This window comes from Eptatretus burgeri, chromosome 4 (assembly GCF_056783735.1).
Source record: "Eptatretus burgeri isolate ZD-2024b chromosome 4, Ebu_testis_v1, whole genome shotgun sequence".
NCBI lineage: Eukaryota > Metazoa > Chordata > Myxini > Myxiniformes > Myxinidae > Eptatretus > Eptatretus burgeri.
This window is the reverse complement of record NC_140964.1, coordinates 20,063,285-20,089,556: the sequence shown is the minus strand read 5'-3', so window position 1 is coordinate 20,089,556 and position 26,272 is coordinate 20,063,285. Positions and strand designations below refer to the sequence as shown.

The window sequence follows — 26,272 nt, the reverse complement described above, 5'->3', positions numbered from 1 at the left end:
TCGTTGGGGTAAAACTTCCCATATAACTAAACTTGCACATGATGTCGGACCAATGAAGGAAAAGACAAAAGCAGGCAGGTCAGAAACGTTTAGCAGTTTAACAAGCACCATTTATTCAACAAGCACAACAAGGTTTATTCAATCAGCAATGGCAGGTATTTACGATGGCAATCATGAGCACGTACTTACAATGGATGGACAGAAATCACAATGAAAAGGCACAAGAGAACAGTAATTATTCTGAACACTTATGGAGCCCACTTATACATGGTCTTAACCGAGTTGATACACAGGACATGATGCACCATCAATCATTCCAGGGAAGAGTGCAGAGTGGAGCATGGGTATGGCTCCTGCCTCACTTTACACAGATTCGTTTAAGCTCATGCTGTGTGCAGACTCGTATGGTGTACAAGCACCCCCTTGGTGGTTCCGTGGTCAGAACAGGCAGTGTGCAAGCTCCCCATCGGTGGCTCTCGCGGTCCAAACAGGCAGATATGAGTGCAGGCTTGGCCAAAGAACTTGTGGTGAGGAGAGCTTGATGGACGAGAGTGAGACGAATCAAAAGTCCCAGCACATGAGACGAGTGGAGAGCGCTCATGACAAATAAAACAAGTCGAGAGCACCCCTGCCAGGCTACGTGTGGTGGATCGGAGCACTACGAGACAAAACCTCCCGGCAGATGGGGCAAGTGGAGTATCAAGACGCGTGATGGATGGAGACACATGGTGCATGAGAACACTTACCGATCCGCATGTAATGGCTGCTTGACTGTCTCTTGTTCAGAGCCTCTCTACGGATATTCGCTCTCCTTCAGAGGTGAGAACCATCTGCTCTCGCAACCAACTTGATTCAAAGAAAGCTCTGTGGAAAATTGTCCAGAATCTCTGAACAGGAAGAGTTCCAGCCTTTTTCCACCAATTTCAAACATTCTTTTTTCACATCCGCTCTCCATGGAGGTCAAACCGATATGCTCTTTCACAACCTCCGGGAGGGGGTGTGTAGGTGTTGGGCCCTTTGAACGGACGATGATCTCAGCTGCAGCGTTAATGATCCTACAGCTCTAATTTATTGTGTTTTAAATGGGAGTTTTGCAGGCAAAGAAAAGAAACGTCTTTAATTCCGTGGTGTGCAAACACCCAATAAAGAATCTTTTGCATGAGTTATCAAGTAATTCAGGTCCATTGTATTGAACTAATCAAACGAATCGGGAATTCATGACGTGCGGACTCGTGAAAGGGGGATGGTTTCAGATGTGGAACGAAAAGTAGGGAGGGAAGGTTTGAATGGGTGGTGGAAAGTGGGGGTTTTTGAGGCAAAAAGACGAAGGGAGGGGTTTGAAAGGCAAAGAGCGAGGAACCAGCAATGGATGGGTTGCAGGAGTTTAAGAAGGGTCAAAAGATGGATTGATAGACGGAGGGATGAAAGAGAAATTGAACATGCTAACTCACAACGCATCTCCCTCCCAAAATTATTCTATACAAAAAGTAAGACATCTATCGAAGTACAAACTAAAGAATTGTCTGGTTGAGCAAAATCCAATGTGTCTCTGAATGCTTGGGGGTCATTTCCATAACCACAACAATATCTTTACTCTTCTTTCTCCCACAAAAATTAATTTCACAAAATTGAAATATTCCTCAATCCTGTGCTCATTCCTCATGTTGTTTTAATTTGGGACTTTCAAAATGATGTATAAATGCTAAGGCCTAAGTCACATTTGCTCTACGGCGAGGATACGGCGGCCGTACGCCCTCTGAATTGACAGAAACGTGCGGCGGCCGCAGAGTTTCTGCAGTGGCCTCAGGGTGGCCCTACGCCGTTTGGCAATATTTTACAGGTCGTAAGGTCGCCGTGGAATTATAACGTGGAGTTATAACTTTTTTTCATTTCTACATTCGCCGTAGCAATTTGACAAGCCGAAAAAAAAAAAACTGGTAAAAACAAAAAACAAAAATTAACCCATCCGTTACCGTCCGTCTGGCCACACATTCGCCTTAGGGCCCCCTGCGGTCGCCTTGCGAGCACCTTGAGGCTACCTTGCGTCTGCCTTGAAAATTCTATGGCCGCCGCAGGGCCCCCTTAAGGTCACCGTGCGACATCAAATCAAAGACCGTATGGCAACCCCACGTCTTCGGTCTCCACAATTTCTAAGACCTTTGGCCGAAGTCACATTTGCTCTACAGCGAGGATACGGCGGCCGTACGCCTTCTGAATTGACAGAAATGTGTGGCGGCCGCAGAGTTTCTGAGGTGGCCTCAGGGTGGCCCTACGCCATATGGCTATATTTTACAGGCTGTAAGGTCGCCGTAGAATTATAACGCGGAGTTATAACTTTTTTTCATTTCTACGTTCGCCGTAGCAATTCGACAAGCCGAAAAAAAAAAAAACTGGTTAAAAAAAAAAAAAAACCTTCGCCTTAGGGCCCCCCTGCGGTCGCCTTGCGAGCACCTTGCGTCTGCCTTGAAAATTCTATGGCCGCCGCAGGAACGCCCTAAGGTCATCGTGCGACATCAAATCAAAGACCGTACGGCAACCCCACGTTTTCGGTCTCCACAATTTATAAATACGCCGTGCAGCTCCCCGAAAAATAAAAACATATGTGACTGCTGCATTGTGTGACCGTGGAAATACTGCGGCCGCCGTATAATTGCTAGTGGCCATAGATTTTGGAGACCCCACGACCGCCGTGGCAAATGTGACTTAGGCCTAAATACGCCGTGCGGCTCCCCGAAAAATAAAAACATGTGTGACTGCTACATTGTGTGACCGTGGAAATACTGCGGCCGCCGTATAATTGCTAGTGGCCATAGATTTTGGAGACCCCACGGCCGCCGTGGCAAATGTGACTTAGGCCTAAACGAGGCCTTTTGTCCGTGTGTGTGTGTGTGTGTGTGTGTGTGTGTGTGTGTGTGTGTGTGTGTGTGTGTGTGTGTGTGTGTGTGTGTGTGTGTGTGTGTGTGTGTGCTTACACTGACTTGCGTCTGCTCATCAGGCACTTTTAAACTGCCGTTACTAGCACAAAATCTGAAATTCAAATCATCTTTTAAAGAAATTTTTAGCATTTCGATGAAAGAGCGGAAATTTCAGGATGGTTAACCGTAATTAGTCTGTTACTCAGTGCAAATCGGACTCATGGAAATTTAGGAAATACGACAAATTTCCATGGATGAAAGGTGTCGAGTTCCTATAATTTCCTCTTAATACAAGCTATCAGCAGCAGTGGATATACTCCGAGCTCTGGGGGGGTGTTTGTGTACATGACTCTTTTAGAGCGTTACCCTAATTTTTTTTGTTCTATATGCCAAGACCTTCAAAAAAAGTTTGGGTAACACCTCCAGATCAAGTACGTTTTATCTGTAGGGTCCATCTTGGATTCGCAGTTGGCTACCAGCAAACCATAATTGAACCAAAATGCCCGTATTGGGTTTCGATGGAATAAATCATTATTAAGCGATCATAAATTATTAATTTTGATTTACTTCAATTACTTAAGCATTGCTTAACACATTTTAGCATGATTTATTCTCTTAAAACATGGTTCACAGAAGAAAATGACCATATTTTACGTAATTTTAGTCAAAAATAGTCAAAAATAGCTTTCAACTTGAAAGTAGCTCAAAGTTTGATGGTCTCTTAATGACAATATTGTAAGTCATGCTATAAAATTTGGCCAAAAGTTTCATTATTAAGTTCTCTGAGCAATTCAATTTTCATATTCTCACAATGGGGTTATGTGTGATGACCACAGAGCTCATTGTAAACCAAAGTCACCCTTCCCCCAAATGGCCACTTTTGCGGTATTTCATCAAATGATGATATTTCCTTTATTAAATGCCATGGAAAGTTGATTTTTTTTATACTAAATATAGGTTATTGACCCCAAGGAATGCATTGGTAACATTTTTGTATTTTTTTTAGCTGATCTAATTTGCATAATCCCAAGATTTTCCTCAAAATGACTGCCAAAATAATGAAAAGTAGACATGATTTAACATTGAAGCTTTAATTAATGGTCTAAAACAGTGATGTGCATATGCTTCAATCCTACAGAGACTATATTGAGACACTCATCTCAATTAGATGATGGGGAACTTGGGGCACAACCACATATAAGGGCAAGGTCAAGTACCAAAAGATTTCCATCACACCATGTTTTCTTTTATTTCGAGCCATCACACCATGTTTAGAATGATATGGGCTTTTCCTCGATAAAGGTAATACTGTGATGACAATGCTGTTAAGGTCCATTTGACCTTGACCCCATTGTTCGAGGCCAACTACCATGTAACCAAAAGATTCCATATGTTATTTCCCATTTATTCATAACACATATATGTCACTGAGTCATCAGACCATTTTTTTTAAGAAAGATAAGGACATTTTTTTTTTGCAAAGGTAACACTGTTGAGGGTCTATTTGACCTTGAATCCTTCACTCAAGGTCAAATATCAGGTGGCCAAATGATTCCCCATATGTGATTTCCTATGAGTGTATAATATATACCTAAGCCCTCAGACCATTTTAAAGTAAATTACAGGGATATGAAAGTCTATGATGTCATTTTTGGGGATACCTCAGTGAGGTAAACTATGATGTCACAGTGAGGTTAACTATGATGTCACTTCCTCTTGGCAACTGGATTTTCAAGAAAAAGAAGAGAAAATGCTGCAAACAAAAGGTAAGATTTTAATGGATCACCTTTGATTTTAAGTAAATATAATGGTCAAAAGTTGTAAATGAAATATCAAAGAATAATTGTATCTCTTAAAATGAACATTAAAATTCTTAAATTAATATTGCTTTTGACTTGTTTTAATAGATAGGCTCGAGGGAGTGGGAAGGATATTAAGTTAGAGTTTCATCTTGAATATTGTTCTGCATTCCGAATTTTCAATATTTTGGCAGCAATTTTGGAATTATTAATAAGTAGATCAACTCCAAAAATTTCACCAATTAATTTCTTGTGATCTAAAAACCAATATACATGTAGTATCAAAAATCAACTTCCCATGCTATTTCGTTGAGTAGATGTCATCATTTGATGAAATACCGTAAAAGTGGCCATTTGGGGGCAGGGGTGACTTTGGTTTACAATGAGCTTTTTTCAATATTTTGGCAGCAATTTTGGAATTATGCAAAGGAGATCAACTACAAAAACTACAAAAATTTTATCAATAAATTCCTTGGGGTCAATAACCTAGATTTAGTACAAAAAAATCAACTTCCCATTCCATTTGGTTGAGGAGATATCATCATTTGATGAAATACCGTAAAAGTGGCCATTTGGGGGCAGGGGTGACTTTGGTTTACAATGAGCTCTATGGTCATCACACATAGCCCCATTGTGATAATATGAAAATTGAATTGCTCAGAGAACTTAATAATGAAACGTTTGGCCAAATTTTATAGCTCTACTTACAATATTAAGTCATTCAGCGACCATCAAACTTTGAGCAACTTTCAAGTTGAAAGCTATTTTTGACTAAAATTACGTAAAATATGGTCATTTTCTTCCATGAACCAAGTTTTAAGAGAATAAATCATGCTAAAATGTGTTAAGCAATGCACAAGTAATTGAAGTAAATCAAAATTAATAATTTATTGATCTTTACTTATGATGCTGGAATCCAAGATGGACCCTACAGAGAAAATGTACTTGATCTGGAGGTGTTACCCAAACTTTTTTGAAGGTCTTGGCATATAGAACAAAAAAATATAGGGTGACACTCGAAAAGAGTCATGTACACAAACACCCCCCCCCTCCCCAGAGCCAATACTAATACAGAACACACCCAGACATGGATGGACGCTTCTCCTTTAATAACAGATGTAAAAATCTCGTATAATTTTCCTTGTGGCCGGGAACGAAAAAAACTATACATATGTATATATATATATATATATATATATATATATATATATATATATATATATATATATATATATATATATATATATATATATATATATATATAAATATAAATATATATACTGTATATATATATATATATATATATATATATATATATATATATATATATATATATATATATATATATATTGTTGTGGTTGAGGAAATTCGCAAACCACCATTCAGGTCCCATAGGTGAGATATCTCTGTAAGTATATGTGTAGTTAGCCCAAACCCGTTGTTTAGAGGGAATAAATGTCATTCATTCGGGTTGCGACCTTTTAAGATAGCCGTTTTTCTGTTCTATCTTTATTTTGAACCAACCACGTCTCAACCGCCATCACACAACAACCACCAACCGCAACGCCGCTTCACAACAACAACAACGCCAACAGCCACGACCTTTACCGTCACAACTCGCTCTCGCAATCATCGCATCACCGCCATGCCGGGCGTCGCCGTGGCCAGGGACCGCCACAATGGACCCTCCACCGCCTTCACCTCTCCTCCTTCTGCCGCCATTCCCGCGCCGCTTGTGGGCACCGATCCTGGACTCGTGCGGGGCGCGCGCCGAGCGGCGGGTGCAGGGAGCGGCCTTTCCGGGGAAGGCGGATCGGGAATGATTCACGCCCACTTTTCCTCCATCCAATGGGGGAGCGTGGCTCCGCCTCCGAGCCGATCCTGATCCAGGAATCTGCATATGGTTTCTCCTGTCGCACTATAAAGCGCGGAGCGAATCGGAGGGAGTTGGAGAGGTGTGGCAGCGACAGAGAGAAGAGTTTTTGTTTCGTCTCGGGCGCGTTGTGGCGGCGGCGAAGCGTGGCAGCAGCAGCGCAGCAGCCAAGACGGAGTTGGAGAGGTGTGGCAGCGACAGAGAGAAGAGTTTCTGTTTCGGGCTCGGGCGCGTTGTGGCGGCGGCGAAGCGTGGCAGCAGCAGCGCAGCAGCCAAGACGGGGTTCGGAGTCTGTCGGGGAGCTGCGCAGACGGGTAGGCTCGACGCGGTCTCGGCCCCAGGCCCGTCTGCCCCCTTGTCGTTGAGGGTGGCCCCTTTTTCTTTTGCTTTGGAGTATATGTGTTGTCGGCGCCGTCTGTGAAGTAAAACTGTGTAAGTGTTGCCGTGTTCTCGCGTAGTCGGTAGTAGATCTGCATTGTGTTTCTTTTGTTGCAATTGCTTTTGGTGCATAATTGCTGTGTTCCTTTTGTTACATTTGCTTTTGGTGCATAATTGTTGTAATTGTATATGTGTGCTTTCCGTTTGCTGCGGAATAAATGTGCCTTATGTTGAACTGTTTTTCCCGTTTCGCTTCGTCTTTTCTTTAATTGAATCTCCATCTTACTTCACGTAAAGGGTTGGTAGGGGCTAAATACGCCCGATAATTAATCGGAACCGTCGATGTTGACGATAACACCGCTCGGTTATCCCGATAGTACGGAACGAGTCGCTTAAAGTGGCCCGTGTCCGAAGTCGACCTGCGGCGAGGTGCGATCGCCCGGTCTACCCTCCGTGTGGGTACTTAGGTAGGTCGAATTTGGCGAACAACCCTATCCCACACGGGGGGGCCGATTGGCACGATCGTGGTGAGGCCGAAAGGCCCACCCGTGACTAGTTCCCGGCGTTAGTCCGAGAGGGTCACGACGGAATTGTCCGTCCGGTGGGCGATGTGCCGCGATTCGAGTTACGTGGCCGCTCGCACGCCGGCGGGCGCGAATTCGCAACAATATATATATATATATATATATATATATATATATATATATATATATATATATATATATATATATATATATATACTGTATTTACATATATACATACAAAAGCTCTTTCTAACCACTGACTCACTGATTGATATTAAAGATCGCTACCTTCCGGGTGACGTAGAAAGCTGAAATTCTGCGTGCCGATGGACATCAAAGCCAGTTCACCGGAAAAATTCACAGAATCGTCATACAATAATAATAATAAATAAATGGGAGAAATGCAGGTGAATAACCCGAGACAATGGGGAAGCACGGTAATTTTTTGTGCTGATGGACATGAAAGCCAACACACCAGGAAAAATCACAAAACTATCGGAAAGCATCAGTAAATGAAAATATAAATTAATGAAAATAAATGAAAAATCAAATGTAGGTGAGCGACAATTGTGAAGCAAGGTTTGTATGCTTACACAATGTGTAAGCACACCCTGCTCGTTTGTTATATCAATATATATATATATAAATATATATATATATATAAATATATATATATATATTTAAATAGATACAAACATAGATAAATATATATTTGTTAAAAAGAAGAAGCAGCACACTGAGAAAAATAAAATAATTCAAATTTAAATTCTTTATTTAAAGCCTGATGTTTGAAGAACAAACTCGTTCTCTTCCTCAGAGGTGTTGAGAGTGCTGTGGTGGTAAAACATTTCAATTCCGTTGGGGCGGTTTGCATCATGGATTGGTCCAAGTCCGAGCCAATTATATTAAGCCAATTTATTATATTATATCCAACCGTGAGATTATCGAGGCCTGGTTCTATTGCAAAAACTCCATCAACCGACACATTGTTATTATTTTTTTGTCTGCATTGTTAAAGCTCGTATGAGAGCTAACACACAATGGATAGCAAGGGGGGCGTGAGACATGAGGAGTGGGAGAGGGAAGGACAAAACAGTGGTGAACAGAGACATTAGGAGATCTGTGGGAGGGAGAGGGATGGGGCGGGGAACACGTGGTATACAAAATGGACAGCACAGGGACTTTCAAGAAGGAAAGCAGGGAATTTGAAGGAGGTGGATTTGGGGTGGGTTAACGGGGTGAGAGAGTGAGAGGCCCAAAGACTCACCCTCACTACGGGAGATACCAATGATCCGAACTGCCTTGGTTTCTACAGCGTGAAGCCGAGAAAGGTGAGAGGCAGGAGCACCAGCACAGAGGGGAGAGCAGTACTCCATCAGGCTGCGGACGAAAGCTTTGTATGTGGTCAGGAACTCAGGTGGGCCGAGGAAGGACTTTGCACGACGGAGGATTCCCAGTCGGCGACTGGCTTTGGAGGCCAGGTTGGAAATGTGGCTTTTCCAGGAAAGATCATGGCAGATAGTGAGACCCAGAAGCTTGAATGAAAGGGGTTCTTCCAGCGGATTGTTGAGAAAGTAGATTTGGGGGAGGGTAGGGGTTTCCAAACGGTCGTTTCGGAGAGATACTGTGAGAGTTTGATTTGTTAGGATTGAAAGACATGTTCCACGTGTTGGCCCAGTTTGTGATTTTACCCAGATTTGCAAAGAGCGAATAAGCTGCTGCTTGCTGCTCTGAGGGATGACAGATGGTACGGCAGATGGTGGAGTCATCAGGAAAGAGATAAAGAGGATTTTCCAGAGAGTTGGAGAGATCAGTTATGAAAACCAGAAAAAGAGCAGGGCCCAGAACACTGCCGTGAGGAACTCCAGTCTGGACAGGAATAATGAGAGAACTCCATTTAGGGCCACACGTTGACTGCGACAGGAGAGGAAGTCTGCGAGCCATGAGTGGAGATGGCCTTGGATACCATCGGAAGAGAGTTTAGTGAGCAGGGCAGGGTGCCAGACCGTGTGAAAAGCACGTGATATGTCTTGGGATATGGCTCTGATTTCATGCCTGGCATTGAGGACCTCCATCCATTGTTGGGAGAGCAAAAGCAGGATATCCAGGGTCGAGTGACCTGCTCTGAAACCAAGTTGATGATCGGAAATCAAGCCATTGGAGAAGAGGAAGGATTTAATGTCTGAAGCGATGATGGATTCCATAACCTTGCTGATGATTGGGAGAAGGCTGATTGGTCTGTAGTTGCAGGGATCTGTTTTTGCACCTTTTTTATGCAGGGCAGTAATGTTTGTCGATTTCCAAGCAGATGGCAGATGACCTTGAGCAAATGAGAGGGTGAATGGAACAGCTAGGAGCAGAGGAGCAGTATTTTAGGACACGTGGGCTGATGCCATCTGGACCGGTTGCAGAATCTGAGTCGAGGTTTGACAGCAAGCTCTCCACCTTGTCAGAAGAAAAGGACACAGAGTCCAGGGATAGTTGGGTCCGACTGGGTAAGGTGGGTACAGAAAATGTTGAGTTTTGGACACAAGATTTTGATGCAAACACCAAGTTTAGGCATTCAGCCTTTTCATGTGCAGTATCAGCAGTGTGTAAGGGAGTTTATGGAGGGGAACATACACCAGAAACAGATTTGATTTGCTGCCAACAGGATTTGGAGGAGGGAGAGAGGTTTGAGAGTTCAGACTTGAGATTAGAAAGATGTTGTTTTCTGGCTCTCCTTAGGGTAGATACACACTTGTTCCGAGCTTTATGGAGGGAACTGAGGTTACCCTCTGTTGGGTTTGCTTTCCATGAGGCAAAGGCAAGTTGTTTCAGGAGAACTGCCTCACCACAAACTTCAGTGAACCAAGGGCGGGAGGAAGGGGAGGACAACTGAAGACGAGAAGGGATAAATCTGTGCATGAGAGAGAGAGCAAGTTTCTTTGAAATAATTCCCAGGATGAGTTGATGTTGGAGAAAGTAGCGATGGGAGACCAGTCTCGAAGTTTGATGGCTGCTTGGAGACCCTGCCAGTTGGCCTGAGTGAAATGCCAGACTCCGCGGCGCTGAGGTGGTTCTCTTAGAACAGCCAGAGAGATTTCCACTTTGACAAGGATGTGGTCAGCAGAACCGATTGGAGTGGAGGAAGAGCAGCAGATATTTTCAGGGAAATTTGTCAAAATCAGATCCAGAAGAGATGGAGTACCATTGGTTGAGATCCGGGTCGGGAAGTTGACCGATTGAGTCAGTCCCAATGAGTCGCAGAAGTCTTTTGCTGAAGTGCCATGACAGGTGAGAGGTACCCACACCTCGCCAACTGGCATGATGACAATTGAAGTCACCACATATGAGGAAGAGAGAGTTTGGATGAGAACATAGAAGTTGGTCCATGTTTTCGGATAGCGAGGTGTAAATGGAGTTATAACTGTTTGGTGGACGGTACAGTACACATATAAACATGAGGTGGGAGTGGAGGGAAGCCGTATCCAGAGGTATTCCTGGGGGTATGGGCGAGTGTGAGCAGTGCATGGAGAGTGAGGAATAGAGTCTTTGATGAAGAGAGCAACTCCTCCACCAGGACGAGGCTCAGGTCTTTCATACCGGAGGAGGGAGTAACCAGGGAGAGATACCATGGAGTCAGAGATGTCTTGAGGGAGGAAAGTTTCTTTTAAGCAGATTATGTCTGGTTTGTCAGTGGCAACCTGTATGGAAAGATGTGCAAGTGAAGGCCCCAGATATTTGAGGTCCACTGTTAATGCTGAGGGAGGGGAGGAGGCTTTGGGAGCAGGGGATGGTGGGGGTGGGGGGATGTGGGGGAGGGTAGGACAAAGGAGAAGGGGGAGGTAAGGAGAGTTGTTGAAAGAGTGTAGGGGATTGCAGAAGAGCTTGGGGAGGGGGGTGGATGAGGAGGAGAACAGGCTCTGTGGTGCTGGATTGAGGTACAGTAGGGAGTAATGAGAGGGGGCAGAAGGCAGTTGAGGATTTGAGGAGGTGGAGTGATTTGATGGAGGTGGAGTGATTTGATGGAGGTGAGAGGGCAGGGGAAGGAGGCAGCTTTGTGGATGAGAGAGGGGGCAACTTTGAGAAGGGTGAGTGAGGGGGTGAATGGTGGGAGTGGGGAAGAGTTGAGGGAGTTAGGTGAGGGGGGAGTTTTTGAGAAAAGTGAGAGGGAAGCTTCGAGGGAGAAGAGTGTGATGATTGCTTTGAGAGTGAGGGGTGAGAGGGGTGAATTGGCACTGAAGTTGGAAAAAAAGAATGGTTGATGGAAAGCGACTATTCATAGCAAACTAGGTTTAAAAAAATATTTTGTTCGGAAATGCGATTGAAGACATGAAGGCAAATTAAGAGAATGGAGAGAAGAAACGCTGTAATAGTTGCATTTTTTTAGGCAAGGTATGAAGGAAAGGTCGAATTGAGAGCAGTCTTTGGAAATAGAAGTGGTGAATGATGATACAGTAAAGAGTACCACTCGTGTGAAAGGGGAAGATGAAACATTGCAAGAGATCGTTTTTTTTATTATTATTATTTTTTTTGAGAGAGAGAGAGAGAGAGTTTTCATCAGGTTAGGTGAAGGGAAGGTTGAAGAAAAAATCGTGAGGTGAATGTTGAATTTGGATTGGTTAACGCAGGGGGTGGAAACGGATCACGTGTTTCCAGGAGAAGCACTTGGTCATGGGAGGTGTCTCGTCAAAAGTGAATTTATTTATTTATTTATTTTTAATTAGGATTGCGGAACATTCGGAAAAGGAAAGGTTGAAGTGAAATTGTGGAGGTGTCTGGTGAATTTGGAACGGTAAACGCGGAGTGAAGCTGATGGATCGATGAAAAGTATTCGGAATTTGGTGGAGAGACACGTGGTTTAAGGTGTATGGTTTATAGGAAGGTTACAAGGGAAATTCTTATTTTTTTTGATGGATTTTTGAAGATTACATGAGATTCGGGTATGACAAGTTGTAGGAAGAAATCGTGAAGGAAAGGGTGAGCTCAAATCGAAGAAAGATCGTGTGCCGGCAGAAGTAGGAAGAAGAGAAGAATGACTTGCATCCAGCATACAAAGCACTACGCAATCAATTACAATGTCAACACAAACAGCGGAGTCATTCAGTTTACAAGGAAGCCGTGTGATTGGCTGGGTCTTGAACCAATCCGTGACGCAAACCATCCCCAACGGAACTGAAAGGTTTTAGCACCACAGCACTCTCAACGCCTCTGGGGAAGAGAATGAGTTCGTTCTAGAAACATCAGGCTTTAAATTAAGAATTTAAATGTGAATTATTTTATATTCTCAGTGTGCTGCTTCTTTCTTTTACAAATATGAATCCTGTGCAAATCTTTCAACATGTGTGTATGTATGTAGGGGAGAGTGGGGCAAGATGATCATCCCCCTCTCACGACTCCAATAAAGCTCGCATTTGACAGTGGCGCCACTCAACGATAGATCGATTAACTACAATTCCACTGTGGAAGGCGCATGACGAGAAAAAAATGCTGCATTCGTTTTATCAGAAAAACGTCATTTTCCTCCTGAAAAAGAAAATTTTCGAATCATCGGTGAGTACGTATTATCTCTATGAATAAGTGTAGTAGGAATGGTATCTGTATTTAGGTAGATACGTCGCTTATATGCCCATATTGCGTGTATGTTTTGCCTCACTCATTGCTGTAATTTATTAATGCTAGACGATTTTGTAAAAATGCCGGCGGTGGGGCAGGATGATCACTTGGTTGTGGGACAAGTTGATCAGGTGATGAGATGACAATAATGATATTATTGAAGGAGACTTTGTAATAACAAAAATAGATGGGGAAAAAAACACGATCAATTCTGTACATAGCGCGTGTAGAGGCAATCGACGACGATGGATATGAGGGAGTCTTTCTCCGCAAAGTACCTTCTCATATGAACTTCGATCGACCTCGTTCATCGTGGACGAGACAGATTGTGGGACTTTTTCCAAGGAGGGCATTGTTAAAAAACTACCTCCACCCAAATTTTTAAAGGGAAGCCAGAGAAAATCAAAGCAACTGGTATTCAAAATTGATCTCAGTCAGTGGGAGTTGTGAATTTAGACATTAAGACTGGAACACAAAGATAAATGACAAGAAAATGGACGTTCGTATCCGGTTGTGTATGGAACATTGTTTTGGAAATATTATGTTGGTGTCCAAGATGGACATATATAAATGAAGAATTATTTTCCGTTCATTAAAATTCTAACACATCGCTTATTTAGACTGTCCTCATGTTTCCTTAGGACCATGATCATCTTTCCCCATAGTGATGATCGACTTGCCCCAGGGGTGGGGAGATCAGCAGATATATATATATATATATATATATATATATATATATATATATATATATATATATATATATATATGTATATGAATATGACAGACTCACAGCCGAGACAACTCTCGCTCCCACCACCCCCATCCCCCTCCTTGCAAACATTATCAATAGTGAATATTGTTGCGGTTCTCGGAACCGCATGCATACAACAGATAGGTGTCCCGAGACAGTAATGCCATTAATATACGTGAAGATAGATCCCTTCCTTTTGTTTAGTGGGAAAACAAGGGAGTGTGTTGCGATGGTCTAATAGTTAGGTTATTAAATCATTTTCTCCTTTTATTTCATCCCCACTCTTTTTCTTTTATTTTCTGAGGCAAAATCCACGACGTGTGCTAGGTGCTGGACTATCGCTTTGAACTTCCATGTCAACCCACAGTTCCCTCTGCCTGCTCACCCCTCGTCTCGTCTACCATAGGCATGTACCAACGTCTACCATAAGCGTGCACCAACGTATACCCGAAACCCAGCCCAAGCTGGTGGACCACGTGAGGAGTCGGAGCCAGTCGGAACGCCCGACTCGGGCGGTGACGTTGGATTCGGCATGGCCCCTCCCCCGAGTTCTAGAAAAGATGGAGAAGTCCTCCGTGTGTGTTGTTCGGAGTGGTACTTTCATGCGGTGTGCTCCTGCTCCAAGCCTCCTGCTCCTACTGCTCTACCCTTGCCCTCTGGACTCCGCCCTTCTCGACTCAAGCTCCTCCATCAGAACACGATCTCCACACGTATGGCTGTGGCCAGGACAACGCGACGATTGTCGGGTACCGCACCACGGAGCACCCCTCCCCCAAAACGCCCAGGTACCGAGAGCATAACCTCAACCCCCTCCCTCCCTGGCTCCAAAAGTCCCTTCTCATTTGGGTTTCTTTTTCTGTGTGTGTCTGAGTGTGCTGGCACCTGTCTGTTAAGTAAGCCTGTGGAAAAGCATTATTGTTGTTACGGTTATTTATCTTGCGTCAAGTCTGCACTGTGTCTGCTTTCGTAAGTTGCTTATATTATTGTCGCACCACACCTCTCTCCTTTTTCCCTGTGTTACATACCCAATAAATCTTTGTTGTACCGCATGCTTTTCCTCACTTGCTGTTAATAAATAATTGTCATTAGGAATAGTCCCAGCTCGCCTTTGTCTTTTCTCTCATTGGTCCAACATGGTTCGAATCCAAGTTTAGCTGGGTCTTTATTCCCAATGATCCATTCCTACTTTAGCCGGTACGTCCTTGGCAGGGTCGCTCGGCTGCATCCGATCCAGAAAGGTGATCCGATCCGATAGAGTGATCCTGTTCGGACAAGGCGTAGCAAGGGCGTGGTTTCCCGGTAGTTAAACCACGTGATTAATTAGGTAACCCGATTATATACGGGAGGACCCTAGGTCACGCGGTTGAGTTATTGGCATCCACGGTCGGTTAAGCGGAATTATCCATGAGCGACGGCCTACAATTCCAGAGAGTGTGGTGGGAATTGACGTCGCTTCCCCCACCTAGTGGTCTTCTCACCCGACCCCGTCGGCCCGCAACAATATCATAATTATAAACTTACCATGTGTATTCATGAGCCCCAGATATGACCTTCCCATCAGTGTTAAGAGGCAACGAAACCAATCAGGCAGGTGGGCAGTCGAGTATAACGTAGCCGTCTACAGGCTTTGTACAGGCCTACATCATTGGGAGTGTTTTCAATACAGGCTGCAAGGTATCAACTTTTGGGCGAGTTCATCAGAAATTTCCCCAAATCTTTCGTTGTGCAGAGGCACACAATTTTCTCTCAGCTGCTTTTCCAAGTATTTTTGGCTTCTTCTGGAAGCTTTGTGAGCCATTTTAAGTTACAATTCTTATCTGGCAACGCATGATACATGTTCGGCCGCCCCGATGAATCTCGTTGCGAGGGGTCTGTGCTCATGCGTGCCGAGGATTCTGGGGCAGATTACGTCATTTTGAAAGTCCCATATTGAATATCTTCATTTCTATAAGCTCTGTACTTTTCGATTTATAATTCACCTTCGATCATCCATTTGTGCATAATCAGTGAATTTCTTTACCATATTTATGAAGCAGCAAGATGTTTACATCTCGGCAGTCTGGTTTAGGATTTGATTCACACAGCATAACCAGATCCGACTAAATTGTCCATGTGGTGCAGTTTCATCAAGGTGGATCACTCCCTTTTTTTTGAGAGAGATGTGAATGTAAGTAAGACTGTCCTCTCTGTACAGTTGATGTGAAATATCTCAAAGTTAACTGTTGTAACAGTAGGTTTGTTGAGCTGATGATCCCCGTCATGTTTTGGGCGCTTTGGACCATTGGTCTTTCGGGAGTGGTGGGGCTCCAAAACTTTAACTCTGGAGGTAGATTCTGCAGAGCTACTCGAGGCAGGAATTTGGAATTTGTTCAGAGTGCTGCGATGACTCGCCGACTCTTTATGAAAGAGATCGTGGGATCTTGAAAGCCAGTAGACGGGTCACCAGTCAAACATTCCATACAGAGAGATGGTGTCCTCATTCATGCAACCACCTGCCTCTGGAGCACCAATTTGACACTTTACAGTCATGTCGGAAAGGTCTACACCGTCCATTTGGACTTTGAGCCGATACCCTGGCCAAACTTTCCACATCTGCATAACCTGAGCACTGAATTGACCAAGTTCACCCAATGGCAATGTGCCTGGTATATAAACGTCTCTAGCCCGTTGAACTTCCAGTGAATGGAAGCTTTCAAAAGATCATATTGGATACTTCTATCGTCGAACAATTTATACAAAGGGCAATGAATATAGCAGTTAACTTCTTCCAACCATTTATGATCCTTCTCTGTTTAACTCTCACTTTCTGCTTCCCTTTGTGAACGTTTTACCCATTTTTATCTTTACAAGCTATTTGTATAAATAGTGCTATGAACATAAAGGAAAAATATTGCACTCATGCCGTCATCTCCAATCTGTTGAACCAAATTTCGAATTTTCTCAACAAGTTTTATCAAACTGTTTGAGCAAGGTCTACCTTTAATAAATCGGTTGCATAATTATAACCCAGATCGGATGAAACATCTCTTAGCTTGTGCCTTTTGTAATCTTGAATTAACGGCTTCAATGTATTCACTGTGAGTGGTTAAAAGCTCAGATTTATAATTTCGAAATGCCTCTCGTGTAAACGTCATTGCGTCACAATGGTTGTTCAGTAAGTCCGCGTTCTATCATAGAAAGAAAATGAATGAACGATGATTGTTCAGTTAAATGATTCAAGTTGAAAGGACAATGGAGAAAAATTCAGTTTAAATTCTTGCATGTAATAGGGCTCTGCAGAAAAATAGCACAGTTTCATCAATGCACGAGAGCTTAGAGGTCTGCACACTCGCCTCTGAACTGTGTCGTCTGGGTTTGAATCTCGAACCAGCTATAAACTGTTATCCTGGTGCTTTGCGTGCAGGATGAGGCATCAATGTGTGCGCCGTCTATTGGAAGGATGTTGAGCGGGCTGACCCATCTGCCAGTTGTTGTTGGCTGTTAAAGATTGAAAGGTGTCTTTTGTGAAGAGTAAGGAGAGTTATTGCCCACAACAACAACACGTGAAATTCCTGTAACTGCAGTCAAAAGTCAGGCTGAGCCAGCCGGTTTGTGAAAGACTTGGGCCGACCCTACAGGAAGATGGGAACAATTGGAACTATTAAAGTCGTCAGAGTAGTTGTTCTTCCGATTCTGATATGCCATCTTCTGTTACAGAGCGTCGGTGCTGTCGAAGCAGTTTCTTGGCAAGGGTTATGCTGGGTGGTCTGCCATTGCCTTCTCTTCAACAGTTCGGGCAGAAATTTGTTCATGGTGCCAGCGATAGCTCAGGTTGGCTTCGCGAAGGACACCGTAGGATCATTAATATCCCCCAACTCATGCTGGCAGATGGGGCGCCCAGTTCAACGTCCATCCGAGGGGACGGCACACACAATGATGAATCACCCTGCCTGTGAAACACTGGGAGCAAAGTTTATAGCTGGGTCGGGATTCAAACCCAAGCTAGACAGCTTAGAGGTGAGTGTGCCTACTTATTGGTCATCCAGTAGTAGTAGTAGTAGTAGTAGTAGTAGTAGTAGTAGTAGTAGTAGTAGTAGTAGTAGTAGTAGTAGTAGTAGTAGTAGTAGTAGTAGTAGTAGTAGTAGTAGTAGTAGTAGTAGTAGTAGTTGGCCAAACATTGACTTTTAATGTCAGGTTGCAGACTAACTGCACACACCTTTCAGCTGAACCTTCTGTTATTCTCAAGCTCCAAAACGTTTGTTTATGATTACGGAACAGATTTCTCGCTCTTCTGGAATAGAAGTAAAGAAGCACATTAAGTTTGTATTAATTCTACTTCCTCACACTGCCTCGGCTCCCTCGTGAAATATCCGACTGAGCTTATTGAAATCGTAACTTCATACACAAATGCATTTGGCCTGAAGTTTGACCTGAAAACGTCATGCTCGTGCCACGTACCTCTTGTCGATCGTCAAAATTCCTTTACATGAGATCGTCTTCAATGTTATGGATGCCCTGTTCATCCAATTAACCAATTTCTTACCTCCTCTTAAACATGCACATGCTTATTCCTGAAACTTTTCCTACAATTATGCTCCATTCAGCCATGATTATTCTTCCCACTGGCTTTGCATTTCAGTTTTCAGTCAATTCATTGTTCGTTGCACTCTCCATTTAAGTGATCTTGGAAGGTTTGGCGGTGACGATTCGCAATACTCCCCGCATGAGTGTTTACGAAGGGGTTTTTCAAAATGTACTCTGACCGATACTCAAAATATAGGTCCAAGACACGCCGATGTGGTGATTATTCTTCCTGATATTTGCCTTGTTGTACTATTTTTGGCATTCCTTAGGGCTCAGACTATTGTGAGGATCTCGCTCGGAGAACATTTTGAACTCCATTTGCAAATTGTTATTCAAACCAAGTTGACCTATTCCACTGTGACGTGACTGTCGTCGAAGCCATGTATTGCAGTTGGCTTTTCACGAATATATAATGCTCCACGGGTGATTATATCAGACCCGATAATCGTGCTTTACGACATGATGTAAAATTGCATCGAAACCAAAATCTTCCAACTTCATGATTTCTTATAAATGCCAATTTTTGACCGTTGCAATAAGTGCACAAAAACTTAGGAATTCCTGGTGGCCTATCCAGTGTGCATCAGTTGTTGTTGTTGGTGTTGTTGCTATTCAGTTGCAGAAGTTTGCCTCTCTCACGAGGGGGAGTGAGTTATGACAACCTCGAAATGCTTTGACGTTGTAAATAGCAATCAGTGAGTTCACCTTGCACACGTGAAACGATCCGTGAGTGGTTGGGGAGACTTCGTGCAGGTACGTCTTTCACTCCTCGCTCATCCCCCCCCCTCTCCTGTGCACGGAGCACTCGTGTGGCCTCGCGAGTGAGCGTCTGATGCTCTTATCCGTACGTTTGCCCGACATCGACAATTGATGGGGACGGGTTCTTAAAAAAATCCATCAACAATTGATAGGGACAGGTTTCCAAAGCCATCAGCTTGACGCATCTTGTCTGGTTTTACCCGAGGCACCAATGTCACGTCGTCGCCGATCTGTTTGTATTCGTAAGACGAGCCGGTCACCTGATCCGATATTTTATCGACATGACTACGCTTACTCGAGGGTTGTGCGCATCTTGAAGTTTTGAGTTCGAACAAGGGAGTTTTTAAGATATTTTGAGAAGATCGAGAATTAAAGAGGAATCTTATTTACCATTCGGATGTTCTTTAATGTGAATGTTTTTTTTGTTTTTTTTTTTGTTTGTTTTTCTCATGAGATAAATGAAATAGAGATTGTAGAAGAAGATATCAAGTGCAAAAGTGAGTCATCGTCAGCAAAATGATGCAGGATCACAGAAACGGTGATTCGACAGGTGAGGTCAAGCAAGCGGAACTGGATATCATGGGGTCTTGAGGGCCAGCAAGAAGATTTGCAAGATTTGGACCCAGCATGAGGCCACGTATTGCGTCTATATGATGGATATAAGAATGATGGAAATTGTAAAGCGCTGGAAATTTAGCGCTGGATGGCGATGGCGATTGCGTAAAGATGCCATTTATTTTAAAGTCCCCCGACAAGATGGAGGGCGCTTTACAATTATCACGGGAGCGACTTTTGTGGCAAAACATTCTGCACAGCCATTGTACCTGGAAGTGCCAACATCTTTAAAAAAATGTCTTGGTGGAGCCAAGAGGGGGGCTTTCCTTGAAAAAAAAAAAAAACCACCTCAAACCAGCGGGAATTCCTTGCATGGTGGCGGCGATTGCTCCGACAGGTGGGTCGGTGCACGGAGTGCGCGACTCAGATCTGCAATCCCGACGCGATGTTTGAATCCGGTCTCGAATTTAACCCCATTTGTGTATGTATTTACTTTGGTCGACGCACGTTCAAAATCGCTGCACTGCCCCTCGTTGAATTCACCTGTAAAACGCGACAATAGTCTGAAACTTGGTCGCGCGTTGAAGATGCTCCTTTGCGCCGCACGTTGCGCGGACGAGCTTCCTCGACGTTTCGAACGACCAAAACGAACGGTCTGCCATTTAACGGGAATTAATGGAGCTTGCATCGAATTTGTTACATCAAACAAAGCGTTCGCTTGCTTTTTTTGAAAAATTCAGCACGATAAGAGAGTGTCATTTTGGTTTGACGACGTGTTTTGCGTGTCCGGCCGCCTTGTCCGATACAACTGAGCAACCGACCCGTGGGAGAGCCCCAATTTCTCCCCCACGCCCCCCCACCTCCCGACCCTCCTCCATTCCCTCCCCGGGACCACGAGCTGCTGGAATTCCGAATGTAGCAATTCATCGCCGGTGAGCGTCCGCGTTAATGGTGTTTTAGCAAGCCTTTAATATGCAAATTAATCGGGTGATGGCTTTTAAGCACATCGGGCGCGTTCCCTAAAAGTGTGCGATTTAACCAAATCAATCGGCTAATATTTTTGCACGAAAGAATAAAGGCGAAACGGCTTCATTCATAAAGTATTCATTTGTATCGATTTTGCGGGACCCCGCTAAGTGCAAACAATTAAAATGGACATAAAACGTGCGCCTGCGACCAAGGGCGCAACTCGCGATGTCTCGGCGACGGAAAAGCGATCAGAAAACGAGTCCGAAACGGACGCCTTGGGTTGAATGATCCGTCGTTTCGAGTTCAGGGGGTGTGTGAAGCTGGACCTGATGAATGCAACTTTGCTCATTTTCACTTCCAAGGGAACACCGATTGAACGGAGCGTGCCGGTCGGGAAAAGCGCTGATTGCAATTCACACAGTTGCGGTGAACTTGGAATTGTCGGCACCAAGTCGACGCAGGTGTTTCCCCACTGGGGAATCCGATTGGTGCTTGGCTTCCATCGGTGAGAAGACACCTGCACCGAGAAAGCTTTGTTCACATCAAGTCGAGGTAAACGAGGCTTGTGCCGAAACTCGACTTGAATTGCTGGAACATCGGGAAACGTGTCTCGCTGCGGAATAATAACTCCCTCCGTGTTCACCTGTGTGGCAGGTGGGGTGTTCCTTGTCCGCATCCGTTTTGTCCCAAGTCGGAGGAAAAGCCTTTTATAAAAATTTATTGTACATTACTGTATCGATTTCTCAGGGGTGTAAAAGCGGCATTCTCTGGGAGCCAACACCGGATATATTTGGGGGGAAATACCTGCGATCCCAGTGAGAGAATACCTGCTGTCTGAGTGTTCAGAAAATACCTGTGATCCGAGTGCTCAGAGCATCCCTACTGTCCGAGTTCTCAGAGTATACCGGCTGTCTGAGTGCAAAGAGAATACTTCATGCTGTTGAAGTTCAACTAAGAATTACCTGCTGCCCGAGTGCTCAGAGATTACCTGCTGCCTGAGTGCGCGGATCCAATATCTGACGTCTGAGTGTTCAGACAATGTGATCCAAGTGCTCAGAGCATACCTGCTGTCTGAGTGCAAAGACAATACCTCATTCTGTCCGAGTTCAGCTCAGATTACCTGCTGTTGGGAGTGTTCAGAGAACCTGCAGCTATCCAAGTGCTCACAGCGTACCTGCTGTCCGAGTGTTTCACTGTCCTGACGCAGATCTACGTCCTGCTGTGTCCCACAGTACGTAACACCCTGCAGCCCAAGCGGCCCCAATGACTACGCCATGGGATTCTCTTGTTTCCCCATTTTTACCATAAAGGGGACGCGGACTGGAAGCTGGCGAGTCGCAATCCCCTTGCAATTTGCTCGGCGGTTTGTACGAGACCAGGAACACGCGTCGTGGGGTTTTTTGGGGGAACTGACACGCTGGAGGAACGCGCACTTGCTAGGGGGCTCACCCTCAAGGGATGGGCGATAGATTGGGTTACAGGGAACAGGGGGTTACGGGGGGGGGGGATGGGTGGGAAATGCTTAATGAGGGAGGATGTGTGTATGTGTGTGTGGAGGGTGAGGGTCCCACGATACGATGTCCTCGCCATAGTGAGCAGCAGGGCTGGCGACAGACCGAAGAGCCGCGTCGGGAGGAACAAGAAGATCCGTGCAATGGACGGACGGGGACGGACAGACATTCGGCGCCCCCTTCACATGACCCACCAAGTGTCACCCTCCCACTCCTCGAAACATACTCCCACTGCTCTCCCCGATCCCGCGCTCCCTCCCTCGCGAACACCAGAGCCGCTCCATCGCCGTCGCGTCCACCATCACATCGATACGCACCCGACCTGTACGCAGCGCCCAAAATCCCTCTCGTCTCGGGCTCCCCTCCCCCCTCCCCCGCCCCCACATCCCCCACCCGATCACCCTCCCCTTGCCTAGTCCTTATCCCGGTCACCGCGACGTGCATCTGCCTCGCAGCACGCCCGTCTCACGTTCCCTGGACCGCAACACCTCGGATCTTACCGGCCAAACACAAGGCGATCCCCTTGGTAAGGGTCTTCTCTGTGAATTCTTCATGTCCCCCTCCCCCCTCGGCCGCTTCTTCTTCGCCCCTTTGATTATTAATTTTATTCCCGCTCCATCACTTTCTCTCCGTCGTTTCCCGCTCGCCGATCGCGGAATAAATGTGTGCTTTCGAACTCGCCGCCTTCCAACCGACGCGGCTCAGCGCTTGGCCGCCCGCCACGTGCACAGCTCACAACTCCCGCCCTGCGTCGTCGCAGCCACACGCCGCGTCCTTGTTCCCGCCGTTTTTACGACCGCTTCGCCGTGACGCGGCGCTCGCTCGCGCGCTCGCTCGCTCGCTCGCCGTGCCACCACGAGGCCCGCGCGCGCGAACCGCTGTTTAAACGCGAAGTGTTCGGCGGGTGGAACGATTCACACAAGGACAGAAAGTTCGTCCGTCCGCCCACCAATTGGGCTATCGCTGAGTCAGGGCCAGCCCACCGCGCGGCGTCGACAGCCCTGGCCCTCGCCGGCTAATCAATTAATATGGCCCGTCGGATCGATGCTCGGCGACGGAAACACGTGTCTCGAGGAGGATTTCGGGGAACCACGAAACTGTGTGTGTGTGTGTGTGTGTGTGTGTGTGTGTGTGTGTGTGTGTGTGTGTGTGTGTGTGTGTGTGTGTGTGTGTGTGTGTGTGTGTGTGTGTGTGTGTGTGTGTGTGTGTGTGTGTGTGTGTGTGTGTGTGTGTGGCGGCCTCGGTTATTGCCGTATTTGCAACGTTTCAGATAGTCCGAGGATGGCGCTCGGCGGATCGTGTTGTTCGTTGATTGCGAGTCTGCGGATTCTTGTTCCCGATGAATCGGTTGTACGTGGAACTCCAGGCGATCCCTCGGTGTGTAGACCAAGAACCTGTCGGCCGTGCCGTCCGCGTCTCCGCTCCAAAAGCGCGCGATCGAGCTGAGCACGAGAGGCTCGAGGACGTGCACCGCAACACACGACATGGGGGTGGGGGAGGGGGTTTCGTGTACCCTCCCGTTCGTCAGGTCGCTGAGCACCAACATCGCAACGCACCACCGTGTCCGCGTCCGCGTCCGATCCCAGCGATACCCACGGCGACTTTCTGGTGGACATTGCTCGAGATCGTCCGTAACTATAACTGTACATGTCGAAGGAATCCCCCTCCCTCCCCCCGAGGAATCTGTCGTGCTCACCCGACGTTCAGGAGACCCCCCTCCACGACCCCCAGCTCCCTCGGCTCGCACCCGTTCAGCCGCGTCTTCGAACACGTTCGTGCACGACTCTCACTCAACTCGTCCACGCGATGTTAAACGCCCATGAAGGCCGAGCACCTTGTTCCCGCCGTTTTGACGAGATCTCCCCCTCCGGACCCCAAATGGATTATTGCGTCATTTTCACGCCGCCGACATATATACATGGGATGGGATGTGCGTGCGTGCGTCTGCCAACACGCTCATTTGACCCGAAATACGTCCGTCGTTTAAAAAAAAAAACAATAAATTGTATTTATATTTATATATTTGAAGATTATTGCGCGAATTCCACGAGTCTTCCCAAGAAAGGAAGTCGATGTGTGTATGAAGCGTATCTATCCCCAGGAGTCGGAGCGTTTTATTCAAGGCGATTCCAACACGATTGTCCTGAAACCTCGAAGCCCCCAAGACCTCGATGAACGCGTCTCGTCGACGTCTGGACGTTCGGTGTTTACTCTCTCGGGGACATCATGAAATTGTCCGCACAACAATGACGTCACAACAGGGGGAGGGAGATAATAATAATAATAATAATAATAATAACAATGAAATAAACCGAAGGACCATAGTGGCACGACCAGTCGTTCAGTCCGATTCGGGTGTTTCACGCGGGCTGCGGGTAATCGAATGTTCACGTGCGTTTCGAACACGGACGGCTCTTTCGCCTCGTACGTAATAAGTAGTCACAGGTTCGTGCGTTTTTTTTTAATTTTTTTTTTTACAATGAACCGGGCAAAGCACGTGGTGCACCTGAAGCTCAGGTACGCGGCTCGAATTGGTGGGAAACGATCGACGCCTTTGGGAGGTGTATGCGTACGAGGTCGTGAGTCGCATGGCGCAGCCTCGAAGTGATGTCGGGGAGAAGAGCGGCGTTTTAATGGGATATCGGAGCCGGTCGTGGTGGTGGTGGTGGTGGTGGTGGTTGGTGTGTTTGTAGAGGCGCCAAAGGTGGAACCCCGCTCGAGTCCGTGACGTCACGAGCAGGTAAGCACAGAGCGCACGTCCACCTGAGATTCTGGCTCATTCAGCTTTGTAAAACTCGCCGAGGTGGATCGCACGGCACGACCCTCAACCGGGGCGAGCACGCACCGCTCACATCGACGCGTCCATCACGTCCCGTCAGAATCGATTATTGGCGGGAAAGCCGAGGATCCAACGCCAGCGAGAGCCGTACTCCGGGCAGGTGCGTCAATAACGGGGTCGGCGCCAACATTCAAACGCAGCGGGGACCCGCGTCTGGAATACGTCTTCTGTGAAACGTCATCAAACCAAACTTACGTACGTCACTCGAGGCCGCGCGCGTGTCCCCCCCCCCCCTCCCTGCGTCCGAGCGCGGTGTTTCCCGGTACTTTGGGAGCGCGTGCGGTGCTTTTCCCGGTACTTTCGAAGCGCGTGCGCCGCACGGAGCTCCTCCTCATCAATTGATGTCGCGTGCGTGCGTGCGCGTCTCCAGGCAGCGGTGAGGAGCAGCGGCGCGCGAGCTGGGGGGCAAGGAGAGACGGCGGGCCAAGTGTCCATCCCTTGCTCACACGGAGCCTGTGCTGCCGGAGCCTTGATCGGGCCACGTTGCCCCGAGACGGAGAGAACATCAGGAATCGACACACACACACACACACACACACACACACACACACACACACAGAGGGAGAGAGAGAGAGAGAGAGAGAGAGAACACGCCCCTCTCCCCTCCTCCCCCGCGTTATCGTCCCTCTTCCTCCTCGTTCTCCTCCTCCGCCTGCGTTCCTCGCCCCGCTTTCATCTCCCGTCGTGCCTCGAAAGCTGCCAGCGGAGACGCCTGTATGAGCGGCCGTCTGCGCGGGCGGCCGGGAGAGGCGCGCCGTGAGGCCGGCTCGTGGAGCCAAGCATGCCGCGCAGGAAGCAGCAGGCTCCTCGCAGACTCTCAGGTGAGACGCCCGCCGGGCACACGGGTCCGCTGTACTCGGAGAAAAGTGCAACAGAGACAGAGGAGGTGGAGAATGTGAGGGGGGGAGTTGGTGGGAGGGAGCGGTGGAGAGGGAGGGGGGGTGAAGAAGAAGAGGAGGAGGAAGTGGTGAACTGTACGAGAGTCCACTGACTTGCACCGCTTCCTCGATGTTCGTTATTTTATTTTTTATTTTATTTTATTTAAATTTATTTTATTCCTTTATTCCTTGCACCTTCTCTTCTTCCTTGTACCGTTGCTCGAGGCACAAGTCCTCGGTCCGAGTATCCGATTTGAGGACACGGCCGAAAATTTCCGGTCACGATGTCCATCCGTACTGTCTGGGTACGTACACGACGCACGTACAGTGAGTGCACACGGCTTGTCCTCTCGTTGCTTG

The 26,272-nt window shown here is 46.4% G+C and overlaps 1 protein-coding gene across 4 annotated transcripts in view; it reads left to right on the top strand.

The window, feature by feature from the left end:
* Positions 1–22,570: 22,570 nt before the first annotated feature.
* LOC147027593 (teashirt homolog 3-like) overlaps positions 22,571–26,272 on the top strand; it is a 251,356-nt gene continuing 247,654 nt past the window's right edge. For 2 of the 4 annotated variants that reach the window (XM_085877123.1, XM_085877124.1), the window contains exons 1-2: positions 22,571–22,721; positions 25,405–25,855. In XM_085877123.1, coding sequence (XP_085733249.1) covers positions 25,816–25,855 — 40 coding nt within the window. In that variant the 5' untranslated portion in view covers positions 22,571–22,721; positions 25,405–25,815. Of the gene's footprint in view, positions 22,722–25,404; positions 25,856–25,984; positions 26,045–26,082; positions 26,218–26,272 lie in introns of those variants that run through there. The other 2 variants (XM_085877129.1, XM_085877130.1) reach the window with 2 other exon arrangements.